General features: G+C 41.0%; 1 protein-coding gene across 8 annotated transcripts; it reads right to left on the bottom strand.

Annotated features, from left to right (window-relative positions):
• Positions 1-804: 804 nt before the first annotated feature.
• On the bottom strand, positions 805-21,920 carry gigyf2 (GRB10 interacting GYF protein 2). Of its 8 annotated transcripts, none has more exons than XM_085139483.1 (29): positions 21,791-21,920; positions 19,890-19,941; positions 19,560-19,719; positions 19,274-19,369; positions 18,977-19,085; positions 16,935-17,040; positions 16,793-16,833; positions 16,662-16,694; positions 16,340-16,516; positions 15,700-15,911; positions 15,414-15,564; positions 14,150-14,389; positions 13,877-14,049; positions 10,939-11,095; positions 10,671-10,837; positions 10,234-10,328; positions 9,340-9,468; positions 9,101-9,231; positions 8,913-9,013; positions 8,607-8,747; positions 7,755-7,913; positions 7,423-7,671; positions 7,217-7,339; positions 5,972-6,211; positions 4,839-5,041; positions 4,539-4,690; positions 4,232-4,434; positions 2,169-2,310; positions 805-2,085 (listed from the first exon to the last, which is right to left on the bottom strand). In XM_085139483.1, exons 2-29 carry the CDS (start codon positions 19,925-19,927, stop codon positions 2,018-2,020), a joined length of 3,996 nt encoding a protein of 1,331 aa, XP_084995609.1. In that variant the 5' UTR covers positions 19,928-19,941; positions 21,791-21,920; the 3' UTR covers positions 805-2,017. The 8 variants fall into 8 exon arrangements, with proteins under 8 accessions (XP_084995609.1, XP_084995610.1, XP_084995612.1 ...); XM_085139484.1 differs by lacking the exon at positions 21,791-21,920 and adding an exon at positions 21,583-21,774; XM_085139486.1 differs by lacking the exon at positions 21,791-21,920 and adding an exon at positions 20,825-21,495.
• Between the last annotated feature and the right edge of the window lie 400 nt (positions 21,921-22,320).

Below are 22,320 nucleotides of genomic sequence, written 5' to 3'. Positions count from 1 at the left end.
ATCTTGGTCTGTGGTAATATGTAGCCGAGAGATTCACAGCCAAAGTAACTTCTGCAAAACATTTCATTGGAACAAGATGATTGTTATTCTTTTCAGCCATAGTTTTAGTGTTGTGGCTGATCACTATAAGTAGGTCAAGTCAATCTTAGCAAGTCATTCTTGGGAAGCTCATCATTCCTGTTTTTGCCTTACGGATACTCATCACATGTCGCTTCTCCAGAGCACGTGCTAAAAAAAATGTTTTGTTGTTTATGGGAGAATTTTCCCCTTTGTGGATTTAAAAATATGACTTGACCATGTAACTAACACTAGCGCCAGCACTGTGGAAAGATGCAGTTTTACTTCCTCAATATCAGTAAGCTGTTTTTGATACTGTACTTTCGAGGCTTAAGTGTTAGTTTCGATTTTAAAAAAACAAAACAAACTGCTTATGTGGGAAAAAATTGAAAGAAATAAAGGAGCAAAAATCTGGTTTACTGCACGCAAAATACATTAAATGGACTCTTTATTAGCTAAACCTTACTGGTACTGGGTTGAACTCCCATCTGCTTTCAGAACTGTCTTCAATTAGATAGATTAGTAGATTCAGCAAGGTGCTGGAAACATTCCTCACATGACAGCATCACACAGTGCTTCATATCTGCTTTTGTAACGGCACCTGGTGTGGTCTTCTGTTGCTCAAAACATCCAACCTGTAGCCCATCTCCTTCAAGGTTATTTTGTGCATGCTCTTCTGCATGCCGTGGTTGTTTGAGTTACTGAAGTCATGCTTTCTTTTGTCGTTTTCAGATCATTCCCTGTTAATCCCAGAGATAGATGTATGGGAAAATCCCAGATGATCAGTAGTTTCTGAAATACTTAGACCAGCCTGTCTGCATCAACAATCATGTCATGTTTACAGTTGTGCAAGTCACACTAATTCCCCATCATCTTGACCTTGTCCATGTGGTATATGTGATTGTATTAATGAACAGTAGAACAACTGTACCAAACACTGTGGCCAGTCAGTGTTCTTATACTTAAACACCAGCAGGTCATCTTGGCCGTGTCTACATGGCTAAATGCATAGATAATTAACTTGTCCCATGGTTCCTACATTTAATTTCATTAATAGACCCTCTTAATCACCTGGCACTGATTCAATTACCATGCATACATTTCGAGCTATTCACGGACAGGATGTCTAAAATGTGGTTTCCTGCAGTGTGACCGGGTTAATGGAAAAAAAAAAAAAATCAGTTACACACATATTTTGCAGTTTTTCTGAATGGTTCAGACACAGGTGTGAACAGCCCACACATCAGACTGTTTTATTATTTCATACTGCAATAAAAAAGTATGACTCCAGCAGATCATTTTCATATATTATAATACAGATGCAGAATTGAAAGTTTATTCTTTAAACAGCCTAGTATTTTACAAGAAATAGATAACTACTTGGAACTTTTGAACTTGTCCTTAAAACAGGACATAAGTGGGCACGAATCCTTGGGCTCTACTTTGCTGTCATTATCCATGAACACCCAGCCAAAAGAGGGAGGAGGGGAGGAAGGGGGTGGGGAACTAAAGTGTAGGGGGGAACTCAATAAATAAAAACAAAAAACAATGGAAATAATCTCCAATCTTTCCCAAGCTACCCCATTCATGTATCCACACTTCAAAATATATATAGAAAACAAAACAAAACAATGAGATACAGTTTAGGCCAAATTTTAAATTTGTTAATTTTGGATGAAGCAGCTGAAGAGATGTCAGCAAATCAGCAGACTCTCCATTGGGGGTATCCCTCGACTGTTTGCTCCAGTCTGTTTCTCTCTAGGGTTAAACTTTTAGATCAAAGGTCCATTTGCACCAGAAAAATACGCTCTGCCTCAATGGCCAGTGTACTCCTGATAAAAGGGAAACAGAAAAATAAAGGGTGAAAGTCGAGGAAGCAGTTGGGGGTTCGGGTAAAGCAGCTGCTGTTCAAATTGGATACAGTCAGTGGGGGTGGGGGGGTTTGCTTGGCTGCAGTCCCTTAAAAGTCCTCCAAAGTTTCAATCTCTCCCATATTCAATCTCTCAGATGACGCGTTCACAGAAAAACCTGAAAATGTAAAAAGAAACAACTCAATTAGCACATGAAACACAAAAAAAGTAATCATTTTTCAGATGGATGTTTGTCCTAACCTAGTAGGCTGGGGTCTGCCCGGACCATCTTCTGCTTCTTTTTCTTCTTCCCTGAGGTGACTGTCTCAAAGCGCTGCTGCTGCCCACTCGTATGGTTGGACTGGTAAACTGATGAAGATCCTGTTCCACCCCAGACAGAATCCTTGGAAAGAGAGAAACTTGCACTTAAAAGACGGCTCAGCTCTCAGGGAAAAGGCTCAACGCAGTCCCACTAGATATCGCTGAACATAATGATGAAACCAGAGCTAACATTAATGCTTCGAATTCACTGTGGAGGGAAATGAAGTGCGAAATAATAGGAACTGCCACTAGTGACAGCGTTAAAACTTTCACAAAAGAAAGGAGGTGCTAAATAGCTTAAGATGAGCCTCGAAAAAAACCCGCATCTTTTATTTTTTTTCTCATGTCAATGTTTCTACTTGAAGACATTAAACACACGAGGCTACTGATGCAACCTACTGCAATTGAAACAATAAACTTGGGTGAAGAAAGGCGTAATGGTGTCATGTAATGCTCAGTTTGCCTTTTGTTACATATAATTTTTTCCATCAGCGCCACCTTCTGATCAAGGAACAAACTACTCCTGTAATTCTACCCCGACTTTTATCATCAGAATCAGAATCACACTAGACTATTTAACAGTACAATATGTTAAGATATAAGGAATAGCACAATATATACAAATCACCAAATAATAAATATCCAGGGTTGACAGATGTGATTATAAATAAATATCAAGAAAATTGACAGCAACATTACCGACAGACAATCTGACTGCACAGATGGGACAAGCCAGACACCTGATGATTGTTCAGTTAGCTTTAAAAAGTTCACTGAAAGCCTTGCATTTTCTAAATATAGCCAAAAGACATATGTGTTCACTGAATGGATGCCCCACTTTTCTTCACTACTTAGAAAGAGGCCAGCTCAAAGGTGTGTTAAACAGACAAAGGTGTCAAAGTAACACGTCTGTCACCACAACGTAGTGTTGCACGAGCTTCATAAGTGTAATTTGACAGATTATAGTATGATTAAAATCCTGGATGCTTAAAAATCACATCTTAAAAGTAAAACTATGATATACTACACTCGGTCCACTTTAATCCACAAATATAATTTTTTTTAATATAAATATGAGCTATCAAACTTTTCAATTAATGGGAGTTTGCTTTGGAGGAGTGACTGTGTATGGAAGCATGAATGATCATACAGTCAAGGCAGAGTCTTCACATATTTAACTGAATTCTCTGATGTTTTTGGCTATTTGATAAACTAAATTGTATTTTACCTTTTAATAAAAACCACTTACTAAAATCAGCCCAACCCTGATGGTAGAAGAACCAAACCCGTTAATATGATCAGGCACTTTGCCATAAATTCCACTTTTACAAAATTATGACACTGAGTTTTTAGTGCCATTGTAAACAACACTGTTAATGTGCAAAATTGATGTGACATTAGGAGGTGTTGGTGTACTGGACCACATTGCATTTAAAAGTGTTCCTAATATTCTGCCTCCCTCATTTGTGGTAATGTGGTGGAAAACAATGTGAGAGTGCCCACTGTGTTTACAGTTCAAAGAAACCACTACACTCAGATTATTCTTCCAATAAACAAAAAAAATTTTCATTCGCGTGTCAGGTTTTATACAAACAAAAGGTGCTGCTCTGACTACAGACAACATAGACGAAAGGTTGCCTTCATGTTTTAGTAAAAGCAACATGGATTAATCCTTCATAACATTGATGTAGTGATAAAATTCACCTTTTCGACAATCTCTTTTTCTATTATTTAAAAAGAGCAGGCTAAAAAAGAAAGAAAAAAGAATTGCCATGTTGGCACTTGCTATGACTTAAGATTTATAAATTAGCTGATTAAAAAAAACATTGTTATGGATGGCATCTTTCTGGGGTCATCTAAAGGGTGATGCAACAGTTTTAGTTTTTGCATACAGCCAGAAAAGCCACATAGTGAAGTGAAACATCACTTTCACCTCATTACAATTCATATATGGAAGTGAGACAATTGGTGTAACAACCCATGTTCTTGTAAGTCCTGCTCACCTGCTGTTGCTGCTGCTGCTTGAGGGCTTGCTGTTGTTTCTGTGGTGCCTGTTTCTGTTGGTTAGCGTTCTGTTTGGCACGACGTTCTAGGAACTGCTTGGCAAAGTCCTTGGCCTCGGGAGTGTCCCCCAGGTAGGCCCTGATGTAGTCGTGCACCTCGTACGGAGAGTCCACTTCTTTGAGGAAAGATGCAAACGTAGGAACTGGCAGAGAGGAGGAGGAGAATATTTGTGTTTGGCTTCCAGAAAGGGCCCATTAATAGTTCCTGGTGGGATGACTTCATATTAAATTATATTTAAAGACTCACCATCCAGGTTGTTGGCCGTGTTGAGGGTGTGCAGAGTCTGCTCACACCATTGCATGAACGTGTCCTGTTGACTCTTGTTGACACCTTGAAACAACTTTAGCAGCTTCTCCTCTTCCTCCACCTTCTTATTGGCTCGCCCACTCAAAGAGTTACTTCATGTGCACAAACAAATGAAAGAGAAAGACAAAGTAAGTCACTAAGATCTGCGTGTTACTCATATCCCTCACGCTGCAAATCATGCTATTCATCACAGCCTGTGACTAAGAGGGTTTGTAAAGTTTTGTCACTCTAAATAAATACCTGAGGTTGGCGTTGCCTTTATTGTTCTTCTGCGCGTTGCCTTTTCGGGTCTGTTGAGGTTGCTGGACAACTTCCTTCACAGCCTCATCCCAGAAACCCATATTTGAGTTGTGGGTGTCACCCCAGATGCTGCTGGAGTCCGAGCCCCAGTTAGTGCTGCTGCTGGTGTTAACAGACCCCCACACAGAGTTACTCAGAGAAGTCTGTGAAGAGAACCAGACACGTCTCAGATTAATTGGCCCATTACATTCATAAGATATCAGTACATTAGTTGGTATATAAAATGCCTAAAAATGGTAAAAGACAATTTAAAGTTTCCAAAGAAATTGACTGATGTGATAGTGTTGTCCATCTATCAGTTCAAGAACCCAGATTGGTTTCTTAAGAAATAAAAGTGTAAAACTTCACAGCTTAAAAGTCAGAAAAAGGATGAGCTGCAAATATTTGGTTACAAAGTAAGAAAACAAACAGATTATGTGAAAATCTGCTGATTCTGAAAATCGGCGGATTTTGCCGATTCATCATAACTGGTGTAGTTGCTGGAATTCCTTTTTGCAGAAGTGAAACGTAAAACCAGAAGAACAACAATTACTGCCTTGTGGTTAAAGTGCCTCCAAAAGGGAGGGAGGGAGGGACAAAGAAAGACATTCTACATTACAGCCAGGAAAGTGTTTCTGCAGATCATAATGATGCCACAGATGATTATGGTACTTCGTTTTTTGACTAACGTGTTCAAAGTTTCACCCGACTGGCTTCTGAATTCTTCAGCTGTTGCTTAAACAGACCATCAATTTTTAATCAGTTCATCTCTGGTTTCAAGCAAACATCTGTGCCATATCTGAAGAAACATCTGAGGTATGCCTCTGATCACAGCTGTTGCTCGTGCAGAGGCATAAAACAGCAGATTTGTAAAGTCACTAATTTAAAAACAAAAAAACAATCAAATCACAATTTTGTCAACTCCTCCTGGGATTTAAATGAAAATTTCATTAGTCGATATTTTGGATGTTATTAATGATATTCTGGCTTAAAATGCTGACTCCACTAACGACTCATATACAGCTCTGCTTTTCTACGAAGCTCTTATTCTGTTTCAGTCAACAATATCTTGTGTTATTGTTTGTGTCACATACAGTTCTGTTTTGAGTGCGCGTTTGTGGGGCAACAATAGGATGTTGTTGGTGCTGTTGCTGCTGCTCCTTCCGCTGTTTCATCTGCTGGGCTTCCTCCCTCTGAATCTCCAGCAAAGACTTGGTGGCAACTGGCTGTTTGCCCATGTTGCCCCAACCCGACAACTTGGCATGAGGCTGCTGAGCCTGCTGCAGGGCCTGCTGTTGCTGTAGCTTAAGGATCTCTTGCTGCTGACGTCGATGCTGTGAAGTGAACACAGTATTAATATACATATAAACACATACACATATATATAGAAACAGCATCTCAACAACAAGAAACAAAGTACTGATGACAGATGATAGACCATTAATGCTAAAATTATTCGCACACGTACAAACTTGAGCGATGTCCCACTCTTAATTCATATGGTTTGATATGATGTTGGCCCACCCTTTGCAGGTAAAACAGCTTCAACTCTTCTGGCAAGATATTCCACAAGTTTAGCAGTGTTTATGGGAATTTTCCACCATTTTTTTCGGAAGAGCATTGGTGATGTCAGACTGACTTGTTGGATGAGAAGGCCTGGCTTGCAAACTCTGCTCTAATTCATCCCAAAGGTGTTCTCTCTTGGGTTGAGGTCAGAATTCTGTGCAGGCCAGTGAAGTTCTTCGACACCAAACTTGCTTATCCATGTCTTTATGGACCTTTACTTTTTGCACTGGTGGGCAGTCGTGTCGGAGCAGGAAGGGGTCATCCACAAAGTGTTCTCACAAAGTTGCCCAAAATGTCTTGGTATGCTGAAGCATTCAAAGTTCCTTTCACTGCAACTAAGTGGCCAAGCCCAACCCTGAAAAACAACCCCACACAACAATCCCCCTCCACTAATTTTACACTTGGCACAATGTAGTCAGACAAGCATCGTTCTCATAGCAACCACCAAACCCAGACTCATCCATCAGATTGAAAGATGGAGAAGCGGGATTCATCACTCCAGGGAACACATCTCCACTGCTCTAGTCCAGTGACAGCATGCTTTACACCACTGCATCTGATGCTTTGCCTTGCACTTGGTGATGCCTAGGTGCTTGATTTTATACACCTGAGGCCATAGAAGTGACTGGAACATGTTAATTCAATGATTTGGATGGGTGAGTGAATACTTTTGGCAATTCAGTGTATGAAAAAATTAATATAGTGTATACAGACTGGTTACACTTTTGAAAAGCAGCAGTTCACTGAAAATTAAACTGGTCCACTCTTCTTACCTCCTCCCGCGTCTGTCGTTCTCTCTCTTCCTCCAATTTCTGGATCTCGGCCAATGACAGGGCATTCTGAGTCTGGTTTATAGTGTTTGGTGACTGCTGGCCCCACTTTGATGAGGATGGAAGCTGTGGACCAGGATAAGGCATTTTGTAAACCTTAAAGTCATCTCGTGCTCTGTATTTGTAATAAATAAGGGTTCTGTTTATACCTTCATTTGTGCAAGCTGCTGCTGTTGCTGCTGCTGTTGTTGCAGCCTCCTGAGGGCCTCTTGTTGCTGTTGTCTCTGTCTCTGCAGCTCCTGCTGTCTTTGGGCCTCCTGCTCTCTCCTCTTTTGCTCTTCCTGTTGTTGGGCCAGGGCAGCAGCGGCTGCAGCGGCTGCCGCCTCTTCCTCTGCTCGCTTCTCTTCCTCACGCCTCCGCAATGCTTCCAGTTCCTCCTGCTTTCTGCGCTCCTCTTCCTGGTGAAGCAGATACAAAAACCCAATAAGCTCAGTGCTGGGTTCAAGAAGAGGAATTATTAGACACGATTTTGTACCCTTACCTGTTTGCGTAGGAACTCTTCTCGCTTCTTTCTCTCCTCCTCTTCCCTCCGCCGTTCTTCTAATCTTCGAAGAGCTTCCTCCTGTGCCATTCTTTCCTCTTCCTCCTTTTGTCTCCGATGTGCTTCTTCCTGTTCCCTTTGCCGTCTTAGTGCCTCCTCCTTAAAATTCACAATGTTGTGTCAGTCAAATCAAAGGGTGACTCCAAAACATAAAAACCCAACTGATATCTTTTTTTTTTTTGACAACCCAGTGGTTGTTGTCATTGGAACGCAACATGAATAAAGCCTGATTACAGCTAGTCTGTAAACAATATTACTAAGAATTTACTAAGCAATGAATGCTTAGCAAATTCCAAGCAACACTGTTTACAAACTAGCTGGTGCCACCTTTTTTTACATTACAATGCAACTCTGACATACTGTATCTGTATAAAGCACCTGATACATCAATACTGCCCTTTGTTTTGTTTTTTGTCTCTACTACAAAAAATGATCAGGAAATGGGTTCTACTTTACAGCTTCAACAGGCAGAAATCTAGAGGGAAAACGTCTTTCCCTACAGTAAAAGTCAATTCCGCATTTCTAGCTTCATGGGTAAAAAGTCTGCTCAACCCACTTTAACATTGAATTTTGCTGCCCATGTGAATTTTCCACTCTTTACAGTACTGACCTAAGACTCCCTTCATTGGTTAGAATTTATTTAAATGACAGAAATGAGAGGCCGGAGGTGCAGAAGAGTCTGCCCCCTCTTACACTGTGTGAATAAGAAAACCTCAAAGATTGTCTTTTTGCCCAGTGCCACTAAGACATGTGCTCATTCCATTTTTAAGTGCTTCTATGAAAGCGTTCCACCTGTTTCTGCCGTGCAAGCTCCTCTTCTTCCAAACGTTTCCGTTCCTCCTCCTGTCGAGCTCTCAGGGCCTCCTCCAACCGTTTCCTTTCCTCTTCCTCCCTTTTAGCTCTCATTTCTGCCTCACGCCTCTCCAGCTCCAGCTGACACAAAGCAAAATAATGAACTTAAGGCATTGTTCACAGAAACGTGATCTCAAAATAATAGTCTGACATTTCAGACTTCTATTGCTGTATTCCAAACTTCTGAGATCTTTAGAGGTTAGTAGAGACACTGTAAAACACTCGTAGACCAAGATTTTTAATCACCTTTGCATTCTTTGCCTTCTCAAACTGTTGCATCTGCTCAATAGTTGGAGCCTGTGCCATGGAGTCTATGGGTAAATCCCATACACTGCTGCTATCCCACGCTGTTGAGAATGATTCAATTTTATACATTACACTTGCCACAAAAACACATTTCCATCAACTTCAAGATACTAAAGTAAGAAACTCACTGCTCTGAGAAGCTTGTTGGAGGTTAGTTGTGCAGGAAGCCTGAGTAGACGGGTTCTGCATTTCCCACACAGAACCAGAGTCTTGTACAGACAGAGATCGGGTAACAGGAGGTAGGAGGCTCTCAGATGCTCTACAGTAATATAAAGCAAACACATTAATGGATCCAGTTTCCCTTGATGTCTCTAGAGGTAACATTTTTAAACACTGAAATACTTATGATAATAATGATGCTATCAACCTTATCTTAAGAGCCTGGTATTGCTGTTGAAGCAGGTTGATCTGCTGTTGGTGCTGCTGCTGCTGCTGAAGAGGAGCTGAGCTAAGAGCTGCAGCTTTCTGCTGGGCCAGGGCCTGAGCATACTGCTGCCTAAAGGGAGGAAGTTGGGTAGATAGTGATTAGAAAAAAAGCAGTATAGTGGCTGGGGGGTTTTGTAGTGCGGAATCAAAGCAAAAGCAGCATGGGTTTGAACACTTTCAACCCTTTCATGTGGAGTTTGCCTGTTCTCCCTGCTGTGTTGCAGGTTTTGTCTGGGAGCTCCTGTTTCTCTTGGCATTAAAAGCATTCCATAAACCTTTTTTTTTGGTAAATAAAACCACAAATAATGTGGACAGTTCATAGATCCATCAAGAAAAGCAGTTATTAATAAATAAGATGACATTCACCAAAGTCAGAGGCTGATATTTATGCATTGTGTCAAATCAATATTGGATCAGCTGCTGCTTCTTTCAGCTGCTCCCTTTAGGGGTCGCCACAGCAGATCATCTGACCCTATCTTTAGCATCCTCTTTTGTCACACCACACCCTCTGCATGTCCTTCACTGCAGCCATAAATCTTCTTGTCCTCACTAGCTAAACTGGAACTTTTTTATAAACCAACTTAATGTTTGATGAAGTGTTGAGTCAATAAAACTAGTATTTTTTAATCGAAATAAGTTATTGTTGCACAGAAAGCAAGAATAAATAAGCAATAATGTCTCAACTTAAACGGGAACTCTACCAGTTTTACACACCACAGTCTGTCTGCAGGTCTTGGGCAGTAATACTTCATATGTAAACCAATTTGCCAATTTGTTGCGTCAAAGTGAGCTGTGTGAATTTGCTGATGTAGTGTCAAATCTGAGCCTGGCATACCTGAGGAGGTATTGATATTGGAACTGCTGTAACTGGTAAAGGTTGAGAGCAGTGAGCTCCTGGTGCCTCTTCAACCTCTCTTGATCCCCATCTCCCTTCAAAACATAATAAAAAAGAATTACAATAAAAAAAATCATGTTTTTAAATCAAGTTGGAGAAAAAGCAAAGCATTAAAAAGCTTCTGATCTCCATCTTTCTAGCTGCCCATCTAATTCAGCATCACAGGGAGGCTTGAACTGAAAAGAGTTCATCTTATATTGTGCTTTAAAAGATAATACAAGGAGGTTTCCTCGCGTTTCCATACACACCCTTCTATTTTAAAAAAGGACTACTACACCACCTACAGGATAAAAGGTAGTACTGATTCTACTTCTGATTTGAAAAACAGTCCCTCCACGTTTAAGAATCAAATGGAGCACACTTTGCAGGATCCTTACCTGTAGAGGTGGAGGTGCAGAACCTGGAGTAAATGGTACCCTGCCCCAGATCTTCACGATCTCTCCCAGAGGCTGAAATACTTCATCACACCCTCTTTTGACCAAAAGGTTCATTGTGAAGTACCCAGCCTGAAACCACTCTGTCATCTCATGGTTACTGAATGGACCTAAAGGAGCACAAAAAGAAAGCAGAAAACATTCAGGAGTCTGTTTTTAAGACAAAACTACAATCTAAGCTACACTCTGACCAGATGAAGTCCAGGCTTACCCTGTATCTCCCCCTGGGGGTCTTTGTAAAACCACTTGAGAGCAGCTTCATGGGTAAGGGGCAGGCCTGCAGGCTTGGGCTTCTCTGAAGTCTTTGCTGCAAGTCTGTCATCATCCACCCCACTGTCCTGTAGGTACGCTACCATCTTTTCCGCCTCCTGGAAAGTTTTTTTTTTTTTTTTTAAATAAAGAAAAGGCATTAAAATTACTCCTAAGCCAAATCAAAACTGACACAAAAGACTGCCTCGTCTCAGATGATTAAAAAAAGAAGCTGTTATGTTTTGGATTTTAAAAGAGTTGCTTTTAAAAACCTGGTCATTAATCCTCTGGGGTCCAGGGAATAATTGGCCGTTTTTGATTACTTTTGATTTTACCTTTATATTTCACCTTCAAAAACTGTTTATCTTGCCTTGTTTGGTATCAATATTTTGACATACTATATTAGTACAATTGATCTAAATCAAGACAAAAAATTAAATATCCGAGTAGAAAAAAGTTATATTTTTTACTGTACAAACCACAAATATGTTAAACGAATCATTTTCATAACTTGAAATGCAAATAAAAATGGCAAATTTCAAAACATAATGCACAAGTTTTGCAAACAACAAATTTAAATGGTACTATTTACCTAAAAATGCAGCCAAGGTCTCAGGTGTTTTTTATATAACCATTTAAAACTATTTACAGAACAATCAGGCGTGCAGCATCAAATAAGAAGGCACACAAATTATTTATGCAACTCCAAAGTTTCTATCCACTATAAGACAGAATTCCACAGGCCTAAACCCTGCAGGTCTGACAACAGGAGGGGTATCAATTCAATTCAATTCAATTTTATTTATATAGCGCCAAATCACAACAAATGTCGCCTCAAGGCGCTTCATAGATACAGAGAAAAGCCCAACAATCATATGACCCCCTATGAGCAAGCACTTTGGCGACAGTGGGAAGGAAAAACTCCCTTTTAACAGGAAGAAACCTCCGGCAGAACCAGGCTCAGGGAGGGGCGGCCATCTGCTGCGACCGGTTGGGGTGAGAGAAGGAAGACAGGATAAAAGACATGCTGTGGAAGAGAGACAGAGATTAATAACAGATACGATTCAATACAGAGAGGTCTGTTAACACATAGTGAGTGAGAAAGGTGACTGGAAAGGAAAAACTCAATGCATCATGGGAATCCCCCGGCAGCCTACATCTATTGCAGCATAACTAAGGGAGGATTCAGGGTCACCTGGTCCAGCCCTAACTATATGCTTTAGCAAAAAGGAAAGTTTTAAGCCTAATCTTAAAAGTAGAGATAGTGTCTGTCTCCCGAATCCTAACTGGAAGCTGGTTCCACAGAAGAGGGGCCTGAAAACTGAAGGCTCTCCCTCCCATTCTACTTTTAAATACTCTAGGAACAACAAGTAGGCCTGCAGAGCGAGAGCGAAGTGCTCTAATAGGGTGATATGGTACTACAAGGTCATTAAGATAAGATGGGGCCTGATTATTTAAGACCTTGTATGTGAGGAGCAGGATTTTGAATTCAATTCTGGATTTAACAGGAAGCCAATGAAGGGAAGCCAAAACAGGAGAAATATGCTCTCTCTTTCTAGTCCCTGTCAGTACTCTTGCTGCAGCATTTTGGATTAACTGAAGGCTTTTCAGTGAGTTTTTTGGACATCCTGATAATAATGAATTGCAGTAGTCCAGCCTGGAAGTAATAAATGCATGAACTAGTTTTTCAGCGTCACTCTGAGACAGGATATTTCTAATTTTAGAGATGTTGCGCAAATGGAAGAACGCAGTCTTACATATTTGTTTAATATGTGCGTTGAAGGACATATCCTGGTCAAAAATGACTCCAAGGTTCCTCACAGTGTTACTGGAGGCCAAGGTAATGCCATCCAGAGTAAGAATCTGGTTAGATACCATATTTCTAAGCTTTTCAGCGCCGAGTACAATGACCTCAGTTTTATCTGAGTTAAGAAGCAGAAAGTTAGTGGCCATCCAAGTCTTTATGTCTTTAAGACATTCCTGCAGTTTAACTAATTGGTGTGTGTTATCTAGCTTCATGGACAGATAGAGCTGGGTGTCATCTGCATAGCAGTGAAAATGTATGCTATGTCTTCTAATGATGCTGCCTAGGGGAAGCATGTATAATGTAAACAGAATTGGTCCTAGCACTGAACCCTGTGGAACTCCATAATTAACCTCAGTGTGTGAAGAGGACTCTCCATTTACATGCACAAATTGGAGTCTATTAGATAGATATGATACAAAATACAGTCCTCTTTTCCATGTGGAGACAGCATTTACACTGGAATCTGCCTTTTGTGGCTTCTTTGGATCAAATGTGACATTCAGCAGTATAACTGACACACAAAACAAAACAATGACTACACAACACACCAACTATAGCCTCCAAACACAATTAACGTCACTAATGTCTCACATATGAAAACTTGCTCTTTCTTTCGCTCGCTTTCTCTTGCCAGTGCCACTCCTAAAACGTCCCTCTCTTCCTGAACAACCAAGTGTCACATGTTACCATATCATTTTTTTTGATTGACTAACATGGTACGCTTTAACACCAACAGGGAAGGGGTGTTTTTTCTTTTTTCACTCGCAAGCGGAGCGTGTTTGGTAGCGCTGTCCTTAGAAAATGCTGTTTTTACCGTTTCTTCCCGCTGTAAACACCACTGTTTTGTTCAGGAAAAAAAAAACATTGCGTGTATTTCTTATCATAACTCTGGTTTTACATGGCCCATCGACACAATTTAAAAACTGGTATATAGTTTGAAGTCTGCACTTTTGACCCAAGTTGAAATGGAGACTTTGGGTCGCTGCGTCGTCTTAAATTGGTCATGTGAATTTGACGCACTGGCGCATCCATAGACCCCAGAGGGTGACCAGTCCTGCTGACACACCTTCATGATAAAAGTTTACATAATTACCTGTTCAAAGTGTTTTAATCCCTCGTCTTCATCAGTGTCATGTGACACAGTGTTGGGCCTGCCAAAAGGTGCCATTATATTTGAAGGAAAGGGTAAAGGATTGTTCATTGGCACAGAAACCTCTATAGACTTTTGCTGTGGTATATGGAGAGTAGGTGATGGAGCAGAAACTTCTGTATGGAAAAAAAACAAAACAAAAAGCAGATGTTTGTATTTTTGGCACATGCTGAAAAAATAAGTCATATTTACAGTGAAACTGCATAAAAGTCCCACCTGTAAGGGTGGTAGAAATGTGCGTCATAGGAAGAGATTCCAGTATGCTATTAGACATGGGGACATGCACAGGGACTTTGCAGGGCTCTGGGGGGAGTTCCAGGGGTGGCTGTCGCTCAGCTGGCCTCTCAGGGTCTTCTGTCCTGCTGGGCAGGTTTGGGGACAAAGACTGAGCAGGAGAATGGGGATCTGAGGCAGTTGGAGGAACAGGTGGGGCCTCCTCTGGTACTCTAGCCAACTCTAAAGTAAAAATTACAAATCACAATATGAAATTGTCATAAATAATAATTAGGTTTTGTAATATTAAAAAATGTGTATTAAAATGTGTGCGTTGTGTCAACAGTGATTAGCTGATATTGTATCACATCCACATAATTTTCCACATTCTTTTGTCATGTTTGAATCACGCCTTTAAACAGCCATCATTTTATTTTAGAAAAATGGTTGAAGCACAAAACAGCCCAGCACCTGCAGCGCAATCCATTGTGTTTTTTAGTGTCCTTGAGACAGTGGCTGAAAGACTCCCACAATTTCGCCTTACAGACAATACTTTGCCTGAAAGTATATTAATCTAAGCAACTGCTGGGATGTATATGAAATTATTGCATTAGTACATCTCAACCAGTTTCCAGTCAACATGCTGGTCCACTAATGCTAGGCTCACACTGCAAGACCTTATAAATCACTGAAATCTGACTGATGACAAGTATTTTTCTGGAATCTTATGTTACTGGTCATACTGCGGCACTCACACTAAAATCTGGTTCTGGAAACTGCTGACAAAATGTTCGAACTACAAGAGAATTTTTTCCCTTCTGTACATCGAAACAAACTGGTGTGAAAAAATTAAAAAAACAAAATCTAATGCATGATATTTTGCATATCCCACAAACTTCAAGTCATTTCTTGTTCTTCTTGATGGCTGTCATTTACCAACCCACAGAAGCTCAGACTTTGTGCTGATTTCAAACTCCTAGGATGGTTCTTGGAGTGGGTGAAGCCATGTCTGTGGCTGCTCTGACCTGAGCAGTGATTTGGCTACAATCTGGCTCAGAGCTCTAAAGTTCATACAGAAGTTCATACAGTAAGAGACCGCCATCACCCTGAAGGCTGAGCTTGGCTTCGGGGAATGCCATTTCCCAAAAGTGAAACAGCCCAGTCTTTTTGTGCGCTTCATAAAAAGACTTTCATTTCCAACGTGCTTACAAAACTGTGAGTCTTACAGTCTATTTAGATGTACTTCTATGTAAAAACCGTGACTGACCTTTTCGGTCAGCTTCTCTTTTGGCCTCGGTTTCTGTCTCTTTGGTCTCCTTGGGTTGGCAGTCTTCGTCCTCCAGGCCCTCTTCACACACTTCCAAGGGTTTGAATTCAATCTCTGCCTCTTCCAAGATCGGCTCCTTGGAGGCTTTCTGCTATTATGAAGGGAAAAAAAAAACACTTTTGAAAATTTGGCACACATATCCCTTTAAGCCATTAGTGTTTTGAAGCCAGTTGAGGATAGTCAAGTCTTGCCATTTATCAGTATAATGGTTTCTGCATGAAATCACCTTGAGTGAGAGAAATGCCCCCGATGAATCAAAGGTGCCCGCCTCCTCGTCTGCATCCTCCAGACACCACTCTGGCAGGCTGTCCCTCTCATCTTCAAGGCTGCCACTCCCTGACCTTGGCCTCCTGTAGCCACGCTCGTCTTCTCTTGCATCAAATGGGAAACGGCGACGCTGGTCTGGGTGTTCCCGCCACCCTGCTGACCGAGGCCCATCTGGAAAGACAAAATAAATACAAAAAAAACATTGGAAAATAATGAGAAAACCATTTTACTCATGATATACTTTAACTTCATGCAGATGTTCAAGTAATACATTTGCCTGTGCAAGTGAAAAGCAGTTTAAAATAAAGAATCAATGGTGAAGAATCACTAATCTCACTCTATGCACGCTTTGTTGGCTGGTACTTTATAGAAGCAGTAAATTACTGACAGCCAAGCTAACAAAATGCCCATGATACAGAAAGAGGTGGAGCTGGAGAATTCAACTGAATTCAACTTTGTGTGCTATCATGAATTCCAAAAACCAACCAGCAGTTTGGCTGTGAAACAAAAAACTTTTTTCTCAAACAGGCAGTGGCAGTCACCACAAATACATTTATCTCTGATAAATGTATCGGTAACGTGGACTGTGCAGTGCCCACCTGGGCTTGGGGGGCACCACCGGTCATTGTCCCGCCGAGAACCTGCCGGGCGCCAACCCCCCTCATCATCCTCACCATTCTGATCATCACGAGAAGTACGCCAGTTCTCACTTTCTGAACGCGTGAAGTCGTGCTTCCTCGGGAGTCCTGCTCCACCGTCCTCATAATTACCTCGCACTGAAAACGATGGAGTGAAAGGTAAATAATGATTATATCGACAATGAGATCATAATCTATGTTACCAAACTCATGCCTCATCGACATTCTTCAAAAATCTCAACTTCCTATTGGTCAAAAGTTCAACTTGCATAAACACACTTACTGTGATTGATCTGAAAATGTCCTGGAGCAGCATCTGTCACAAAAACAAAGCAACAAATAGATAAGCTAAGTTCATTCGCCCCAAAAGATCACCACATATTGATTATTTGAGGAGCAAAATGTGACACCAACCTGGGTCTTTTCGACCTGGTTTTTCAAACCTTCTATCTCCCCTATTGATAGAAAGAAAAGTCATTATATAAAGTTATGACTGTTATGCCGAAAGGGAAAAAAAACTTCAAGCTTTGACAGAAAAAGATGAACATTTTAATACCTTTCTTCCCAGCTTTGGGAGCGATGCATCTCCCTTACTCCACGACCAAAACCTTCCACATCGTCAAAACTTCTTTGGTAAAACCCTCCATCTCCTCTGCCCCGACCTGAAAACAATCACAAACACTAATGAGATTCAGTTGCTCATAATCATATTCCACAGGCTTTCCTTTGGTTGGGATATTTAACACGGTTATAAAGGAACAAATGCCGCTAAGATACTCCAGCAATTCCTCTTGCAAATTATTTGCATTCAGCATTATATTCATCAGCAGGAGTTCTACCATGGTCCATAAACCCAAATCTGCTGAATCATGATGGTGTACTCTCCATTCACATTTTTATCCAGAGGTGTACAAGAAAGCAGTTCCTGAGATTTTTAATTGAATCTTTTCTCTCATGACTCACAGACAACACCCTTGAACAAGGACAAATCAGTTTGGCTGATGAAGTATTCTGCAATGTTTTACTGCCATAGTAAATGGCCTGTATTTGTATAGCGCTTTACTAGTCCCTAAGGACCCCAAAGCGCTTTACACAACCAGTCATCCACCCATTCACACACACATTCACACACTGGTGATGGCAAGCTACATTGTAGCCACAGCCACCCTGGGGCACACTGACTGCTTCTAGTGAAGAACAATAACTTACTTTCAGACTTTTTTGTGTCACTATGACTAACTTTCTATTTATAATTAAACTGCCTATCTATATAGCTATAGCGTGACCTCTTGATCAAACTTTAAAGTATTAGTTCAGGAAAAGTATACCTGACATGACCAATGCCAGTAACAACAGTTATTTTATGAATATTAATAGCTATTTCTGATTAATATTTAACCTCGCCCACACTGTGTATGTAAAACTGAACATGTCGACAGCAAAAGATCAACAGTCCAGACATCAGGGCCTTAAATTGTTTAAAAAAATATGTAAATAAATAATCTGAATTTCAAGACCAAACTCTGGTAGCTGGTAACATAGCAGTTTCTATAAAAGACGTTTGTTTCTTAACACGTTATATTTTAGAAAATTATTACAGATAAAAGGTTAAGTCTTTGAACTAAGTCAAAGGTCAATTTGAAATCATAGTGACATACTGTTGCCACAAACTTAACATGACCTCTGTCTAACACTGCACCTTTACTGGAGTGCATTAGCATGCAAGAATCTTGAAATATTACACCGATCCTTATTGCAGCCTACACCTTGCAAGCTAGCCATCATTATGTAAATGCCTCATCTTATTATTTACAATTTCCAAGAATGATGAGCGAAAGAAGACGTAGACTGATTTTGTGAAAAGCCATGTAGATGGAAAGCTGAGAATTATCAGCAACACCCACCTCTCCAGTCAACGGTTTACACCAGGAAACTTTACAAATTTCCTTTGGAATAATCTCAGATTCACAGATGAACACTTTATGCTCAGCAGAAGGCAGAATGTATATCCTTTGCTCCAAGGCTGACTAACAGTAATTTATTTTACTCTGGTGTGAGAAAATACTCATTTTTTTTAAATAGATATGCATCTTGACTACACCTCAACAAACGTCCGTCTGCTTTCACAGACAATTTTCCACCTTTAGGGCACATCAGTGCGAGGCAACATTTTGCTGAGTTGGTTCTGTTTCTTCCTTTATTTTATAGAGGGAAATCAAATAAAAAGTTGTCAAGAGTGATCACTTTTATCTTGTGACAAAACATTTCTATACTGATTCACTGATTAAACGTGTGGGAGCTTCTGGACTGGCATCTAAAGGCCTTTAACTTCCCTGGACAAATTTGCAGGATTTATTTTTTGAACCAAGCTCAGTTTTTCAGCTCCAAATAAACTGATCTGACCAATCAGACCACTGCATTTGGTAACAAGTACCCTTGTAGCTCAAAACACTCTTGTTGGAAGAACACAGCCTCATTTCTTCAACAAAGAATTAAACCTGTCTGTCTAGAAATTAAATCCAACATATTACTTCTCCTTGAAATTATAAAAGGAAACACAACTTACTCATGTATTCATGAGCTTAGATACATTCTTACCTCTACCCCTTGAAGTACTTCGGCCTCTTGGTGCCCCTGCTATCAGCCCACCTCCACGCCCCGTGAGCCGAAGTACAGCTGCACTGTTTACAGACATGGAAAAATTTCTCTGCAAATACAAACAGAAGGGAGGGGAGCAAACGGAGGGGAAGCCAAGTCTGAGCTCTTGTCTTTGTATCCGCTCTGTATTATAAAGCTAAATTAGTAAATGCAATGCATATGCCATTAAAATAATAATATTTCAATTGGCCTCAGGCCAGCTTGACATTAATGTCATTGTTCTGATCTGGTTGATACCTGTTCCTCCTCTGTAAAAGACACGAGTGCCAGAGGTGGCAGGGGCTCCTCTTGCAATATGGGCAGAAACTCCTTATCGTGTAGGTCTATAGGGATCTGGACAACACAAACGCACAGTACAAGTTTTCACCATTAAGATCCATTTCATTCAATTTTCAAAGACTATTATAGCACAACAAAATATGGGGGATGAAATTTAATCTTGGCAGTCACACACTTTGTATGAAAATCACAATGGCTACGATCTTGCGTCAACATCTAACGCTGACGTTACGGACGTACCCACCTTGTTATCCTTTACATAAAGTGCTAACATTTCTTCTCTCCCGTAGCGATATTCTGCAAGTTTATACTTTGGCAATGCAGGTGAGAGGGGTGGAGAGGCAACAGCATTGCTGCTTCCACCACCACCACTGCTGCCTCCTCCTCCAGACAGGGCACGCAGCCTGCAGACAGAGACAAAGCAGTAAAAACATAACGGACAGAGAAACATCAATCAAGCAACAGGTCTCAACATGAACGAGAAAACCTGCACTAGGCCCACGCAGAAAACCAGTTTCACAACCTAAAAATCACTTCATCCACAATAATTATTAAATTACACCAGTTCAGTTACCATTCTGGTCCAAAGTTAAGTGTCTGGGTTTCGGCCATTCTCCCTTGAAGTTCTGCAAATGTGGAAATGGAGGTAAAGGATTAGTGCCAAACACCTGCCATCCCGGCCCCCCAAAAAGACAACAGCAAAAAAAGAAGACAGACAGTCATGCAGCCTTATACTGCTTACAAGTGTTACTGCATCCATTCAAAATTGGATATGTGCATGTCTTGACTTGGAAACATAAATGGGTATTCCAAAATTGCATGTGGCATAAACAGACAGGGGAATGCAGTACTGGTCTGCACCTGTATATACAGTTTTTACTTTAATTGCTGAAAATCTTGAAAACTAAAACTCAGGCATTTCAAACACATTAGGGGTTTGTCCCTGGCTTTAATGCATTTCAACTCCTCAGGCTATGTAGCCCATCCCACAAGCACACAACCAGTGTACAATTTCAATGTGCTAAAGCTATTTTAGGACATCTCGCAGCCTGCAAGGAGGCTGTGGCAGACACCTGTAATTGACGACTGAGATGGACTTTCTTTCAGCAAAAACAACTCTCCCCAAAATAATCATGTTATGCCAGCATCATTAGTTGTTTGTTTATGCTAGTGTCCCTACTACTAAGACCTTCCCTTCACCCGGAAGCACAGATCTAAGGCACAGGCCTTCCTCAAACATCAGGCACAAACGGCGACAGCTGACTTACAATAGCCTTGACCATATGGAAGCCTGAATAAGCCACGTGTAAGTTGGTAGTTACAGCAATAAATACAGCAACCGGAGGGGGGCTTGCGACATTTGTGGTGTTTCTTCTGTGAGTTTAGGCACACTTTAAAGCTAGACCTTTGATTGGCCGGCTTTATATAACGATACGGCGTTTTTTGAAATGATTAACGCGTAATCTGTACACAGCAATATAACTTATCAGTTTTATGAAGTCAACGTACCGTTACAATTTTGTTAAGCAGCTTAAATGGTACAAAATAGGAGTGAGCGTTAAACTCCTTTTAAGTTTTCGGGAAAGTCACCGAGTCCATAGTTTAACTCCTAACAAAACTACAGTAGTCAAACCCCAGCCTTGATTACGTACTAAGTGAAGTTAATGTTGCTGAATAATGTTAAAGCTGGCTTTGCAATGCTCGCTGTGATGGTCACTGAGGAAGGTTCAGCAAATCACCCTCAGCTGCCAGCACTGTGTTAGCCAACGCAGCAAACTAGCAAGTCCTGTAAACACCTAACGTGGATATTTAAAGCATTCACTGCTCATTCGTGACTGTCATTATCCAGCATGTTTTCCGACGGTTAAATGCTCATAGTGGGGTTATAGACGTGCGGAAAGGTGGCGGCAGAATTGTAGTTAAAGAGCCGCTTTACTGCCTGGTGCAGAGTATTTTTGCTATCCAGAAAGACGATGGCCAACGGTGGTTATCCCAGCGTGCTAGCTAACTAATTAGCCAGCAACGTTTAATCCCAACCTAGCTATCGTATATGTGTGACAAGTAAAGGCAGACGCGTGTACTGACACTGTTTTAGTTTATCACAAGAGAGTAGGTAAAGCTTATAATTCACATAAACTGTGTAACACTGCTCCGGAATAAGTTAATCCCCCCCCTCCCATCCAATCACCAATGCTTATTGCTAGCATGCTAACGGGTTAGCCAACTAGCTCCACGCGGCCTCCCGAGCAGCCTGGATCGACGACTACCTTTCCTTGTCAAAACAACCCGCACTTCGCGCGGCTCAGACACGCACACGGAGGCACTGGGGCCCGGTGCTGCAAGGCCAAGTAAACATGGTGGTAGAACCAACAACCCCAAGCGCCCCAGATCCTCGCAATTTGCCCCCCTGACGTGGCGGCTACCTAACGCGAATGATTTTTTCCTCGCTAGTGTGTCAAACTTTGGCTGTCTTACCTTCGCTTGTTCTGACAGCACAAGGTTTGTATACGAGCTGTGTGGCTCTCTCTGGGCTCTCTCTCTCTCTCTCTTCGTTTTCCACAAGATGGCTGAGCGCAGGTCACATGACAGCAGATATATAAACCCGAATGCCAAGGAAAGATTTGCTGACTGCTACACACAGTAGCAGCCTGTGGTAATGTTCTGGCTCATAATGTTAATTTTAAATAAAGTGAACTTTGTATTTATCCCTTAAAAATCTTGAGAAAAGGACGTGACACGGGCCTCTCCGCAATAAGCCACTGAACTCAGTATAATGCAAACTTTGCATATGTAACACCACATACGAAACATGTTTAAATGGCTCACTGTACAGCAATAATTGTATAGACTACTGCTATAAATAAACACAACTGTATGGGAATACTACAAATCCCATTAAAACAGCCCTTAACATTTTGATTTCTGTTTTCTTTATTAATTTGTAGAATGATAGGAAAATAGTGCTGTTTTTGATATAATCCCATATTTAGTAAATACAGGCCCAA

Source organism: Neolamprologus multifasciatus, chromosome 18 (genome assembly GCF_963576455.1).
Source record: "Neolamprologus multifasciatus chromosome 18, fNeoMul1.2, whole genome shotgun sequence".
NCBI lineage: Eukaryota > Metazoa > Chordata > Actinopteri > Cichliformes > Cichlidae > Neolamprologus > Neolamprologus multifasciatus.
The sequence above is the reverse complement of the archived record's forward strand: the minus strand, read 5'-3'. Positions and strand labels throughout refer to the sequence as shown.

Coding starts and splice junctions, on each gene's coding strand:
- gigyf2 (XM_085139483.1), bottom strand. CDS start 19,927: ATGGCCGAAACCCAGACACTTAACTTTGGACCAGAATG. Junction 16,834..16,934: donor TCCCAAAGCTGGGAAGAAAG/GTATTAAAATGT, acceptor TTCTATCAATAG/GGGAGATAGAAGGTTTGAAA. Junction 6,212..7,216: donor AACGACAGACGCGGGAGGAG/GTAAGAAGAGTG, acceptor TTCACTTCACAG/CATCGACGTCAGCAGCAAGA.